The sequence below is a fragment of the Pyxicephalus adspersus genome, chromosome 6 (assembly GCF_032062135.1).
Source record: "Pyxicephalus adspersus chromosome 6, UCB_Pads_2.0, whole genome shotgun sequence".
Classification (NCBI taxonomy): domain Eukaryota; kingdom Metazoa; phylum Chordata; class Amphibia; order Anura; family Pyxicephalidae; genus Pyxicephalus; species Pyxicephalus adspersus.
The window spans coordinates 31,296,571-31,311,881 of NC_092863.1; the positions used below are offsets into that span (position 1 = coordinate 31,296,571).

At 37.0% G+C, this 15,311-nt stretch overlaps 1 protein-coding gene across 1 annotated transcript in view; it reads right to left on the reverse strand.

Annotated features, from left to right (window-relative positions):
• The window catches only part of AP1G2 (adaptor related protein complex 1 subunit gamma 2), a 22,130-nt gene extending 12,554 nt beyond the window's left edge, over positions 1-9,576 (reverse strand). Inside the window, exons 1-10 of the mRNA XM_072415102.1 lie at positions 9,303-9,576; positions 8,987-9,188; positions 7,803-7,927; positions 5,292-5,433; positions 5,051-5,147; positions 4,818-4,894; positions 2,624-2,716; positions 1,682-1,762; positions 1,485-1,583; positions 905-960 (exon numbers count right to left, since the gene is read on the reverse strand). Of these exons, the coding sequence (XP_072271203.1) occupies positions 905-960; positions 1,485-1,583; positions 1,682-1,762; positions 2,624-2,716; positions 4,818-4,894; positions 5,051-5,147; positions 5,292-5,433; positions 7,803-7,927; positions 8,987-9,187 (971 nt within the window). The 5' untranslated portion in view covers position 9,188; positions 9,303-9,576. The remainder of the gene's footprint in view (positions 1-904; positions 961-1,484; positions 1,584-1,681; positions 1,763-2,623; positions 2,717-4,817; positions 4,895-5,050; positions 5,148-5,291; positions 5,434-7,802; positions 7,928-8,986; positions 9,189-9,302) is intronic.
• Positions 9,577-15,311: the final 5,735 nt, after the last annotated feature.

Genomic DNA, 15,311 nt, shown 5'->3' on the forward strand with positions numbered 1-15,311 from the left:
CGTGTCGTTATCTGTATGTACAGGATCGGTGCTATACGATCGTTCGCAGATATCGTGCAGGATCGTTCGTCGTTCGTTTACAAACGATAAAAATTGGAAGTGTGTACGCAGCTTAAGTCTACTAAGTATATTTGATCAGAACTGCTACTTAAAGCCTTGCTGGCAATTGAAATGTCCAGTCATATTTAGACACCCTGAATAGCTGCTGTAACATCAAAATAAGAAATGGAGGTTGTTAGTACAGTCTATTTGAGTTGATCTACATTTCTGTATCTTGAACTGTGTTTTAGGTTATACTGTGAAAAATTCTAATACTGTCTAACTTCTCATCATCTCTCAAGTATGCCTAGATAGCCTCCAAAAAATTCATTGCTGATTCGTATAATGTATAATTGGTTTTTTAGCCCTTATCTGTGTCATTATCATAGATGACAACAGCGATATAAACAGACAACTAAAACCAATCCCAATCCATATACTCTGCTAAGGCCAATAATTCACAGGCTAGTACAGTTTAAGCCTGACAACTTTACAGAGATGTGTGATTTTAGGTCATAGGTAGCCTGATAGTTATTTTTAATAACTAGAAATTACCAGAATATTCAAGGCAAAATTAAAACAAGTCTGTATGTTTTGTTAATCTCTGCAATACACAAACAGTTTTATCAATTTAAACACACTGTAAATACAGAAAAATAATGCTAATGTTTCAGAAATAGAATATGCTTGTGGACATGACATCTCAGTGTCATTTTGGCTTGGTATTCCTAACCATGTGTTGCCATTCTTGCTTAGTACAGAGATAGAGAAAGTCCATAAAGCTTTAGCAAGATTGTTGCTAACATTAACAAGTTCTTTTGCATCAAACAGGGAAAATATTACCAGAGCATAATAAATATTATACCTTATGTTCTTATCTTTGCTTAGCAGAAAACGTCCAAGTATATTTACAGCAAGAACCTGTGAAGAGAAAAGTGAATATTAGGGTAGGTAAATAAACTTTTTTTTTGCATGATAGCATGGGAAAGATTTACAAAGTTTATTCATATTTAGCTGCAGGTGAAAAGACACATACTTAGAATAAGGATAAATTATTCTAACAAAGACATGTAAAGTAATTTCAAAGGCCCAACTTTGTGATGTGCCCAAAAAAGTTAATTTTTCATTCGGCCGTGAGGATATCATAAAGTCAGATGTTTGGACTTCTGGTTAACTATACACAATATTTATACAATAATATGCATATGTATGTGTAAATACTGTATACTGGTTTTTAATATTTTAATAAGTATCTGTGTGCAGTTTATGCAAACATAGTGCCTGTTTCTGTCCTAAACCAATAAAGTTACTGTAGAGTCCAGTTATTTTATCTTTACGTTCTTTAGATGTTCTAGATGACTCAGCAGCCAAACACAAATTATTTCAGCAATTATTACCTTGTATGTGCTTTTAAGCTCTAGAAACTTGGTTTACTTAAATCTTACCCTTAAGCCACTTGCAGATTTGGTGTCTACTATAGTAAGGACAGTTTCGTACAGAACAGCATTGCCAGCATTAGATTGTGATTCTGTGCATGTGGACACCTAATTTTGACAAAAATAAGGTAGGTGACATTGGCTATATAGGAGTTGCACTGGGAAAACTATTATGAATCAAAGATCATTGTTGGGTATTCACTAACCTGGGCAAGTAAGTCACTCATCGCATCACAGACACTCTCATCATTCTGTCCTAACACTCTTAGTAGTCGCAGAAGTCGTACCTGAAAGTAAAGAAATGGTTCAGATGAAAATTGTCAATATACAGCCACACGTCCTGTTGCAAAGATGTTTAGGTATTAGGAAGAATCACATTTTAAGTGCATGCAAACCCTAACAATGAACTTCATGTATTTGCTACCTTTTGGTCTCCTAAATATAACTATTAAATTTCTTTTGTTATATCTATTTATTAAATACAAAATACCTGTTCATTTTGTGAGCTGATAATTTTCTATGCTCTCAGACTTTGATTGGTTAAGTTGGAAAATTGTTGTCATCATTTAATTATTGGATGGGATTTATATTTATTGGAATTTTGGAGCATGCATCCTTGGTCAGTTCTGGTCTAATAAGACGTTTTTGACCTTTTTTCTTTAAACAGTATCTTTTATAGAACGCAGAGAAAGTGCAGAGAAAAATCTGAATCATTCAATAAAGCACTTATATGTTTTTCCTTTTTCTATTGCTATAGCAATATTTTGTTTTTACTGAGTAAAAGATAAATTAATGATTTACAATAATGAGATATATAGTCATTTTCTGTATTAAACCATATCTGTATATTTTTTTTAGATAATTGTTAAAAGTATGTAATTGTTTAAACACTGTCAATTTTTTAAGCTGTCCTTGTCTCAATGGTAATATTTCCTTTTGCATCCTGTCCAGAAGACACATCAGAAAACACTTTGCCATTGTATCCCAAAGTGAAAATCCTTTTACATAGTACAATAAATTAAGTATTCAGGAACTAGTTGCACATTCGGTAATTTACAGTGGTACATGAAAATGGTTATGCATACACATTAATGTAGTTGTATGACTTACTTTATATAGTAGTTTACTGTCCTTTGCAACTACATTACCTGTAGAAAGGGATCAGTGATGCCCGCTACAGCATGTTCTGGAGAATAACCGGACATGACTTGCCTCAGTTTTTGCAGGAGTAGTGGGAGAATCTAGAGGTGATGAAAAAATATATTGGAGATACTGAAAATAAGAAGTGCATTTTTAAGAATACTCGCAGTAGTTCTGGCTTATTTTTTATTATCTTCACTTCTGCTATCTTTGGTACAAGTTACACATTACTTTAGTATTATAAGAATAAAACGTATTTCTGATGTTATGGCAAGTTTAGAGGTTCATGGGGCAATCTGGTTATTTGGAAACAATACCTTTACCCAACATGCCCATCAATTTTTGGGGCTTGTTGTATCACCTCCGCATTACTGCATATAAATTGGTCATTGGGAGTTATCTCTGCTCATCTCTGCTTTAAAAAAAAAAAAGATAAATACTCTGGTGTTTGAATATTCCACCACCAAATTGCTAGTAGTGCTGACACAGGTAATTTATGGTCCTCTAATGTAGTAGATAATTTAACTTACTGCAGTGTATGTGTGGGGAGATTATTGCACAATGCACCAAATCGAATACTTCCTGGCAAATACTATGTTGCTCTCAACAGGGTTATTTTAAGCAGAGGGGTGGCTACGAAGCAATGCTTATCCCTGACCAGATGGTGTCTGTTCCCTGTACGCATTTCAAGGCTTCATTTTCAGATATGGCTGCAAACCTGGTAACTGTGTATGTGCTATTCTTCTTACTGCAGAAAGATATTCAAGAGCATGACATTTTACAATAAAAGTCAATGTCAATGTACTGTTTAAATGGATGATAAAGGTTTCTGTTTCTATTGCAAACCTTCTGTGACGCCACCGATTGTCGAATTGCTTTTGCAGCATTTTTTTGTTTTGCAAGAAATGAATAATGGACATGTAATAAATGGTTGTCACGTAATACAGTAACTATGGCAATGAGAAGATAAAATTATAACTAGACCTGGAAAATGAAACGTATTAACATACCAGAATAAACTTTGTAAAGATCAGTTAGGTAGTAATCTAATGACCCCACTGAACCTGTCTAAATTTCAGATTTTTTATACAAACTTCTGTCTGTTTTATGGTCGTCTCAGCATGAGCAGGCAGGACAAATACTGAAGCACTCCAGCATCTTGTTTTTTCTAAAAGGCTAATACATGCTTGATCTGTGAACTTCTTTACCTCATTGTAAAGAGTGAAAAATAATTACGGTGATACACTATCAAGACAAGGTAACGTTAATGTTCTTTTATGTACAATAAAGTAGATGGAAACACAATTGATAGTTTCTTATCATGTTATTGTACAGTTAAAAGTTGTTTTCAACCTATTGTCACTTTGTCACAGTTTTTTGAAGCAGCTATGCTGAGGCTCATGGGATCTGCCAGGTTGACAATGACATGCAGCATACCTACAGGAAAATAAAAGGCTAAGTGGGAGATCAGCAAAACACAGGTGTAACAAAAATGAAAAAACTTGAAAAACAGTATTTTTACTAAAAGAAAATAGCAAGCAGTTCACACATACACAGTGTCATTTTGTAGAAGCGGCACAGAGAGAGCTGGATTTAGAAAGGATTCTGGCCTAGGCAAACCTTATTGCAAGCAGTACAGTATCTGTTAAATATGCAGAACACTAAAACAAGACAAAAATTAGATGGTTTCATGCTCATGCTGAAATGTAAAGAGTATTCAAACACTTCTCCATATCCCCTGCGTTCAATCACCCCTATAGTACTTTTGCTTATTTAGGCCATACATACCTAGTAGTCCAGAAGAGGGCAATGGCTCAAAAGTGCAACTGAGAGAGCTCTGACCTGTTTTATTCCTGCTAATCTGGAAAATTGTTAGACAGTTTCTAAATGATTTTAGGTGTTTTCATTCCTATCAGGGCAAACAGTTGCACATTGTGTGTTTGATCTTACACTGAGAACAAAAATTGTTAAACAAAAACACAGAATATATGCAAGAAATTGAATGTCAGGTTGATGCTATTGGCAGCAAATAATGCTCTAATTACAACATTATAAATTATGCACATCAGGCTCCATGTCGTCTCAAATTTCCAAAATACAGACAAAAAAAATGGGAAGAATTTAGTAGTTTAGTTGCATTTTTAATAAATGAAAACCTCTAATAATTATATAGCGTGACATTCTCATTAAGTTTAATGATACCTTGCGAAAGCGTTTACAGGCTTCAGGATGTCTCTGGCAGATCTCTGTAACTAGAAGTACCGCTCCGTACAGTACACCTGCAATACATCCGCACCAATTGGTCAATGTCCTGGCTCATATTTATAATATATGCACACTTTCATCTTAATCATAAAGCCTTTGTAATTTTTCTATTTCCTTCTTTCATAAACAGTCACATTTTCAACAGCATTCATAGGATGGACTATACTCACCATGCCTCTTCTCTGCCAGTAATTCCTCAGCGGCTGAAATAAACATTTCCACTAACTCAGGAACCTTCCGGATGATGTGTACAGCACAGAGGACAGCCTGTGGTAAGGGGAGAAAAATCATTGGTATAAAAATTGCAAGAATAAATATTTATACCTTTGATATTGTATTCTATGCCCAATCCCCATATTTTTGATACATGAATTCTATTCATTAACATCATGTGCAATTCAATTGTGGGACCTTTTTCTTGACTTGGGAATTTGATGTTTGCAGAAGATGCTCCACTTCTCCAGCCAGATCCCGACACATCTCTGTTGATCCCATGCAGGCCAGTGTACACAGAGCCAAGCCTTGTACCACAGAGGAACTGTGCTCTAGGTCCCTGGAGTGAAAAACATAACCCAGTGATCAAGTTCACATTTAAATACCTGGGTCAGCATAAAATACTATTAGTGATGGAGTTAGGATTTTATTACTGAAGGGTTTATTGAACATTTTGTATAGTTAGTTCTTTTTTTCCATGGCCTCTTGCATGAAAGTGTCAATATTAACAGTCTTTGGTGGTAACTTTATGGGGCAGGTTTAGTTGCTAATAACCGAGGCAAAAGAGACACTTCATAGTAACAAAGGCTGCATACATGAACCCGGAAGAACGTTGAAGTTTCTGCAACAAAATAACTTATTGAAACGCATAAACAAATACAATTAACAAGGTGCAGATTACAAAATCACATGTATGCATTCTGGGAAAATAAAAAAAATTATTTAACAAAAATCATAAGGACATAATCAGCTGCTCAAAGTTACATATTAGCGTACAAAAGTCCTCACGACGCATTTTTACAAATGCTCCATGAAACATTATGCCAAATAAGAATATTAAAACTTAATTGAAATACTCATGGTTAGAAAAATATCCACGCAAAGTGTCATTCTCTCAGCTTCCAATTTTTACAATAAAGAGAACAAGTAGAGAAAAAAGGAAAAAAGAAAAGGAAGAGGGGGAGAGGTAAGTACGTTCTAATATAAAACATATACAGGAACAAATTTGAAGGAGGGAAAGAGTTCTTGGAGACGGTAAGTAGTAGTCCAGCCAGGGCTGCCAGATATCCAAAAGATTATCATGAGAATCTTTAATAATGGCTGTGATCTTTTTTTTTACCATCGTTCCTTGCATTCGATTTTTAATTTCCATAAAAGTAGGGGTTTTCCAGGAATGTGCATTAGTCTGCTTGGTAGCCATAAAATGTGAGAAATAAGGATTGAAGATTTCCTATCAACATCTGGTAAAGGAACATGGAATAAGGCTTGTGTTGGGTTTTTGATTGAATTAATCCCTAGGACAGTACAAATCATATGGTACAATCTTATCCATAGCCTGGAAACTTTGGAGCAGAACCACCAAATATGGCCCATAGTACCTTTTGCATTACATCTGCTAAAACAATTTGGAGTTCTATTAGGTAAGGCAGAGGCTACCCTTGCCTGGGTTAGGTACCATCTCATGAGGACCTTATAAGAATTTTCCACTGCGAGTACATTTCTAGAAGATTTGGATATGGCTAGCCATAAACTAGAAGTGTCTTCTTCTGAGAATCAAAAGTTCCTTTCCCATGTTGACAGGTAAGATAACGGTTTGTTAAACCATGTTTGAACAATAGATATATATAAAAAAGCGATAGCATCTACTGTGACTGGTTTATCCCTGCATGTACGTTTAAACTCTGTAATTCCTAATGGAAATTGCAAGTTGCCAAGCAAACTATTGCAAAAATGCCATATATGCAAATATCTAAAAAGCTCTAGATTGGGGATATCGTACATGTCTTTTAAATAAGGTAAAGTGTGCACTCCTGAGCTACATAGCATAGAACCAACCGTAGTTAGATCATGCTGAATCCACCATAAAAATCTAGGGCTAGCATGAATTCCCGGTGGAAAAAGAACATTGCCAAATAAGTCCATTAGGGGGCGGTGGCTACTAATTAAATTGGCTTTGTTTTTGGTGGCATCCCAAATTTGCAACATATGCTGTAAAAATGGGCTAAGGGATCTGGGTCTAGCAGATTGGGGACTCCAAAGATGAGTAGATAGTCAGTTAGCGGGGAGAAAAGAGGATTCAGTTATGGCCCATAATGAGCAATCTATATTGTGGATAGAAATAAGAGGTTCTATTTGGGAGGCTTTGTAGTAAGAGTACAGGTGAAGTACTCCAAGACCTCCATTGAACATAGAAAGAAAAAGTACATGTTTAGCAATGAGGGGGAGGCCAGCTTGCTATATAAAGCATGACACCTTTTTTTTAAGAGTCTGACAGATTCCAAAGGCGAAAGGTATAGGAAGTACTCGCATAAAATATGGGATTTTGGGCAGAAAAGTCATCTTAACAGCATTATTACAACCAAACCATGAGAGATAGGGTTCATCCTAAGATCTCAAAAGTGCACACAAGGACCATATTATAGGTATATAGTTAGCCCTATAAAGTGCATTATTGTCAGCAACAATCCGTACCTCTAAATATGGAAGTTCCTTAACCCAGGTATAAGGAAAATTGGCCCGAATTGTAACTAATTCTGTTGGTTGTAGGGAGAATGTTGAAGTTTCACCCAGAAAACACTTGTTCAGGATATGCTTTGATTAAAATGTGCATCATGTGTACAGTGTCATTCGTTTTCCGACCCTTTTCACATGAACAACTATCATTTTAGTATAGCCAACATAATGATATTGGAAGGCCCGGTATCTTACCTCTTCATGCTATTGGTTACCAGAAGATGAGCATCTTGCCTCTCATCCAGCAACATCATTGCGCCAAGGTATCCAATTCGTTTGTCAGTAAATCTGGGGGAGGCTATCAATTTCAAACACTCCATCTAAGATTAGAAATAGGACAATCGTAGATTTTTTAGGTAAATTTACAATGACTATGGGTTCCCATTTATAGATTTAAGCTGCTCCTCTCGTTAGAATTTCATTTGTGCAAAAAATAATAATTATGAGAAAAATAAAAATGTGTAAATTATTTGATATACACATCAGTAGTAATACTTTTTATTGATAAAACATCATATTTAAAAAAGCATTACAAAGAATACTAACATTAGTAGCCAGCTATGAAATTGTACCTAGTACTAGCCAGAGCTATGCTCAAAATTAAGCAATATGTCATCCTCACTGTAAATGTGAGAAAAGGGAACGCATACAGATTCTTTCTAGGTGTAGATGAAGGCAACATGTTATATAAGCCATATATCTTATCGAATTATGGGAATCTAAAGTTATTTAGAATAAAGCAAATTGTTTCCCTAACAAAAAATAAAGCATCTTGGTTTTAGGATAGAATAATCAAACCTGATTTAACCGATATGTACGGATTTGTTTCTCTCCTGGCTGGTTCCCCTGTTACTGATAATTCAATATCAAATACAGTGCAATTAATATATCTGCATAGCACATCCTGCTTAGATAATCTATTTTTTATATTACAGACTGTGTTAAATTTGTCTGCCTCATGCATAAAGCCACATACGCACTATAGATTTTTGTCACCCATGTTGAACGTTCTTCATCATCAGTTGAAAATCTAATGTCTGCACAGAGATGGCATACAGAAAATTGCTGTGCCAGATCACTCAGGGACCAATTTATAGGGAGTAGGACGCAGCAGGGTGCCTTCCTTACGTCCTTATTCCTCTCTTCTTCACAGAACAGAATAGCGCTGTCTGTACAGCAAAAGATCATTCAGCTGTCACTGGAAGCATTCATTAAAGATTGTTTATAGGGACAATTTAATAAAAGCATGTATGTAGCATTAGTCAGTTTTAGTCTGTTTTTAGGGTTATCTTGGCTTTATAAATCAATGACTATCATTTGTGAACCTACATATTGTCATTCTACTCAATATACACATATTGTCCATCCTTTATATGTACCTGTCCAAAGTGTGCTGGATATCCCAGCATGTGCATGTACAGCAGTTTAGCCACACTTCTCCCACGGTACACGGAGTCCTCATCTCGAAAAGATGAGCGGATCTCTGCACACTCTCTCTGGATCACTTCTCTCTCTTCATTCTGCGTTTTAACACTGCGGATAGCTCGAATCAGTTCATGCAGCCTCAAAGGAGGTCCCATTCTATAAAGAAAAGCACCAGCTATGAGCACATGCTCAATTCATAGCACTCCTAAAACAATACAAACAACAAAACAACCATACAATCATATTTTAAAAAAAGTTTTTCCCACTTACGTTTTTTTCTGCCACCTCCGATTAGTTTTCCTGTACCTTTGTATGAGTCGGTGTTTCCTACCTTCCTGCTTCTCACCTGGATCAGTTTCTGGCAGCCTCTTACTTCCTGAAAAATAGTGTGACACCTGATCCTACAGCTCTGTGTATTCACTGTCCTCCAAAGACCTGTAGATCTGGATTTCCTGCTGCATTGTCAGGACCTGACTGCCGTAATCTTATCTGTACCAAGCACCTTTAGTCACTTTAAATTACTAAGGCCTACTTACACGATTCTTTCATATTTGTTTTTTCCATAATCTAGCTCCAACTAATAAAAGAAAAAATGTTGGGTTATTAGAGAAGTGGCATTCTTAATCCCCTCCTGTTTTTACTACTCTCCCTCACCTCTTAGATTGTAAGCTCTTCTGGGCAGGGTTCTCACCTCTTCCGCTGTTATTGTGTGTATCTGTCATTTGCAGCCCCTATTTTTTGTACAGCGCTGTGGTATATGTTGGCACTTTAAAAATACAGAATAATATTAATAATAAAAATAAAATGATGGAACAAATAACATTACCTTATTCATAGAAGCAGTGATTAGCAGGCCAGATCTTCACGTCTACAAAGGGTTGCCAGTTTCATGCATCCACGTTTACTATTACTGTGACAATCATATCTGATCTCCACTTGATAATGGCCTATAATGATTGTTCTTAAATAGTGGCAATTTTATAATAGACATCAGTGGTGTTTCTTCAAACACCTTGATCACTACTTTTGATGCAATTGTAACTTTCATTTTTCAATGCAGCTTTTGCAGCCACAATAAAATAGAATGAACTATGTATTCTACTTCTTAATCTGGCAATCAGTTGTTCTATTTAGGTTCCTGGAGCTTCTGATCGCCATTTTAGGGGAAACATGGTGGGAGCATTCACATGCTTTTAAATTCTGATCGCCAGTGAACAAAACTTGTTTTTAAATATAGTTTAATTAGTGTTCTAATAGCAGGAATTTCAATGTAGAGAAAAAAAAATTAATAATCTGATTCTCGGATTGCCAATCTTTGTGCACATAGGCACCAGAAAAGGGTGCTCATAGTCCTGCAGTGCAAAGAGGGCTACCTGACATTTAAAAAACTTAAAATATTGCTAACAGGCTGGTGTTTAAAGACTGCAGTTTAGAATATTGCTGTTAAGGTCCTAAATGCCCATAATATATGTGTCATGTTATACACTATGTAGATGAAGATGTATGTTTTATGTATGGTATACACTTATGTAGATTTCTTGTCATTTTACAAACTGACATTGATATTACAAAATGTAAACTCTACTCCCTCTTGTATTTATTTTTTCAGAAGCAACGCCTGTTTTTTACCACTGCCATTTTTTTTTGAACTGCAGGCACTATATATATATATATATATATATATATAGATGCAGACAAAATACACACAAAAAAAGCTGTTTTACCTGCCAAATGATTTACTTATACAGTTCTATTATATACATGGTTCTTCCAGGGTCGTAATAAGAGTTTTTGGGGTAAGATTGCATTTGGTGAGTCCAGTCACTTCCCTGCCCCCCACTAGCCACACTCACACCTTAACCACAATATCAGTAGAGGCTACAATTGCCTAAGAGACAAAAGGACAAACAATAAAGTAGTTGAAAACATGCCAGGTTTTCAATTTTTTGTTAAAGGTAATTTGTTAAAATTACAACTGGACTTATCAAACAGGCAGTCATCTTGACTCTCTGTGGATAGTGTCAGTCAGCAGAACATGGTGCTAATAGGCAAACCTCTCTTGTGTTTTGTAAAGAAGGACAGCTGTAAAATGCACATAAAATATTTTTTAATAATGGGTGTAGCTGGCCGCCATTGGCATCCCGTTGGCAATGTTCGGCATCTGCGTCCCCTAGCCTCGCATCCCGATGAGTGAGCATTGGAGACGCGAGGCTAAGGGATGCAGATGTCTGCCAGGTAAGTGTTGTGTGTGCAAGTGTTGTGCGTGCGTCGTGGGGGGATAAAGTATTTTTAAATGTCAAATGTACCTACAAAATAATCATACCGCCAGGGAGGTTAAGGAGGTACAGTTAAATAGACCCTTTTTACAGAACTCAATTGCAGATTATAGCGATAGACCCGAACCCCAGTGCAGACCCAAATGCAGACCATGAGTAAGCCCTCAATACAGACACCCAGTGACAGACCCCTGTCACAAACCCCCATTCGAGGTCACAGTCAAAAACCCATTGACATACATTTACTTAAGTGTTTGGCAATCCTTGGAGCTCCTTCAGCCTCTCTCTTCCATCTCTGGCCCATATCCAGTCACTGGGGTCAAAGTGCCCTGTGTTAGCTAGTAAGTAGGGGAGCAGAAACATTACATGACCCGAAGCAGGATGTGGGATGGTCTTTCCCCAGTTTCCTGTTTCTGTTTACATATACTGGCATCAGGTGCTGGGACAAATATTCCAGCACCCAGTGCCCTAACATTGGAAGTAAGGCAGGGTGGCATGGGCCCCAGTTAACTGTAGTCGATGGGGTCCTCAGCTGTTGCACACAGCCTTTTTAAGTTTTTAAAAAGCATGGTAATGTCATCTATCAATGGCCATGGTTATCTCTGGACAGTGAAGAAGCAGCAGCAGCATACTAATGAGGCCATACTGTATCTATTCATTTTACTCCCACCTCCCGTCAGCTTGTTGCTTACTAGCATATTGGTTTTCAAAACCTGATTGTTTCCCAATCCTTACCCTTCTTTGCCCAATTTTACTAATGCTGATTTCAAGTCATGTCCAGTTGTTTGTACTAGTTACATGTAATATACATGATGAATACATGCATTAGTCAGTCTTTTATTTGTACATGGGGTTAAATTTTAAATTAGCTTTGCATGGCATGCAGCCTTAGTATAAAATAAATTGTCGGTACTTGTGTTATTGTCAGTACTACTTACAATGTGTAAAAAATATATTCTTCTGGTCCGTGTTCGCTCAATTCAGAAGTTACCTTTACCAACAAATCAGCAATTCTTTTCAATGTGGCCATGGGTCTGTTGCCTCCTAAATAAAACCCCTAAGCTACAATGATAGCAAGACACAAAAATTCAAAAATCAATATCCTATTTTGCCTCTAGCTACTTTCAGTGGAAAAGATAAAAGCAGTCCTGTTCTCAAACAGCCCGGGAAAGAAAAAGGCTGATAGTACTTGGTTTGAAAATATGATTAGATATTTGTTGGGTATTTTTAGGACTGTCTAGCATTTGTTCCTTCAGCATAAAAGACATGACTCTTTGAACTAAAAGATGGGAAAAGATTGCCAAGCAGAGTTTGACTACAATACGGTCATATTGAGCCAACTGGTAATAATAGGTCTTATTACGCAGCACAAAGATTGCATACAATTAATCCTGAGATGCAGGGACTGTGGTCAAATGGTGGAAGTTTACTTGGTGTCTTTTTCTATTTAAGCTAGACATGTCTTTTTATTTCAGACCTCTTTGGGGAAGGAGCAATGTTTATTAAAACTTAATTGTAATTTATTTTGTCTTACTACCCATCTCAGCTGCCATTTAGTAAATTCAAAAGTAAGTGCATTTGTTTTTAAAAAAAGAACTTTGATTAACCCTCTGCAGTCACATTTGTCTTCCACTAGTACATACAGCCCTTTCCTTTTTAAATACACTTATACATACTCAATTTAAAAAGGGGTGAATCTGAACCATTGGGACTGACTTAATAAAGCTTTCCAGGGTTGGAGAGGATACATTTTCATCAGTGAAATTGGGTGATGTAGCAAACCTGGAATGGATCTGGTCCAGGATTCAAAACATTTGCTAACAAATAGCAAATTACTTTCTCTCTGCTTAGGTGTTGCTGGGTAGAGTGTTTCAGCTAAAGAAGGTTCAGCTTGCCAAGATAATCAACCCTAAGGGTGAGCAGTAAATTTAGGCTGAATTTAAGCACTGAACAATTTAAACTAAATTGGGTGCTATGCAGTGAATTTGGGATAAAGAAAGTGCTGCACAGGCAATGGGCCTGATTTATTAAAGCTCTCCAAGAATGGAATGGATAGACTATCATGGGAGAACCTGGATGATACAACAAACCTGGAATGGATCTGGTCCAGGATTGAAAACATTTGCCAACTAATAGCAAATGATTATTAGAAACTCAATTTTTAGGTTTGCTGGATCGCCCAGGTTCTCCTATAATAGTCTATCTTTGAGAACTATCTATTGTGGGCAGCATGGTGGCTCAGAGGTAAGTGCTCTGGCCTTTGCACCGTTAGGTCCCAGATTTGAATCTCGGTCAGGGCACTATCTATATAGAGTTTGCAGGTTCTCCTGTGTTTGTGTGGGTTTCCTCCGGGTACTTTGGTTTCCACCCACATTCCAAACATGCAGTTAGGTTAATTGGTTACCCCCCAAAATTGACCTTAAACTGTATTAAAGACATATGATTGATGTAGGGACATTAGATTGTGAGCCCTTTTGAGGGAAAGTTAGTGACATGACTATTGTACATCACTGCGTAATATGATGGTGCTATAAAAATACTGTGTAATAATCTTTGAGAACTTTATTAAATCAGGCCCAATGTTAGGGTGCAGCACAGTGAATTGTAAAGTAAACAGGCTAATCTACAATACATTTGAGCTAAAGAGGGTGGTGTATAAGAAAATGTAAACTAATGAACGGTGGTTAGTGAATGTGCTTTATTGACAGTCTGTATTTAAATACTTCCAATTGCCATATATACAAGGAGTGGCCCATAGATGAAGGTTCATTTTGCTTTGCTACGCATGACATGCCTGATATAAGAGATGCCTAGTTTATAATGTGGACCAGAATATACAATAATAGAATAAAAATAACTATTCACAATTTATCTTTTATTTTGCTATCTTCAGAGCGAACCTTAGTTAATGTTAGTGGAAATGATAAAAATCTTTGAAAGATCTTCATATGAAAGGGACACTAGAAGATTGCCTGGTAATTGTACATTTATATTTAGAGGTAAAATGCATGTCTAATTGCTCATTCTCAGGATATTTTATCTCACTTATTAGTGTAACTTTTTAGTGTAACTTAAGTCAGAAGTTGGACTAAGTCGTCACCCTTCAAGTCCAAGTCGAGTCCCAAGCCATTGACACCAAGCCCCAAGTCAAGTCTCAAGTCACCAAGAATTCTCCCAAGTCGAGTCCCAAGTCAAGTCACTTTATTTATCCCTATTTGTTCCCATATGGAAACAGAGCTCTGATCCTGTTCTTGAGCACACATTAGCATTCTAAGTCCACGGCTTTCTCCTCTGACAGCTGAAGGGGGAAGGGAGGAAGGCAGTGAGGCTTCTGTAACACTGCCTTCCTCCCCGCCCCTTTCAACTGTGCATGCAAGGAATGCGGGGAGGAAGGTGGTGTTACAGAAGACTCACTGCGTTCTTCCTAGTCCCCTTCACCTGTCAGCAGAGAAAGCAAGTCGCAAGTCGAGTTGAAAGTCGCTGGGCAAAACCCCCAAGTCGAGTTGCACGTTGTTCTTTATACAACTTAAATCAAAATTGCGCGACTCAAATTCCAACCTCTGCCTGAAGCCTGGTTCTTAATATTGTGTATTGAATTCCCAGACATGATGCAATTGAATAATTTTACTGGAAGCACCATATGTTCATTTTTTTAGGTGCAAGCTCATCTTGCCTAGCACATTTCCTCCTTCCATTATTTACTATCTCCACTTTCTTATACTCTAAACCATTTGGAACATCAGGGTAAGACAAGATAACACAAGTCTAGGGATGAGTGTGGGGGCAATTGTAGACAATGTATTTTTTCTCCGGGATCTGCTGCAAATGTGCTCAAAGCTGCGTATACACCTGCAATAATTATCGTTGGAAACGAACGACTATTGACCGTCCGTCCGATAATCATTAACATGAACGAGGATTGTCGCTGGAAACGAATGACCGTTCCAGCGTATCTGATTGGGCGACGATTATTTGCAATCTATTGTGTGTACCGTCATTCAGT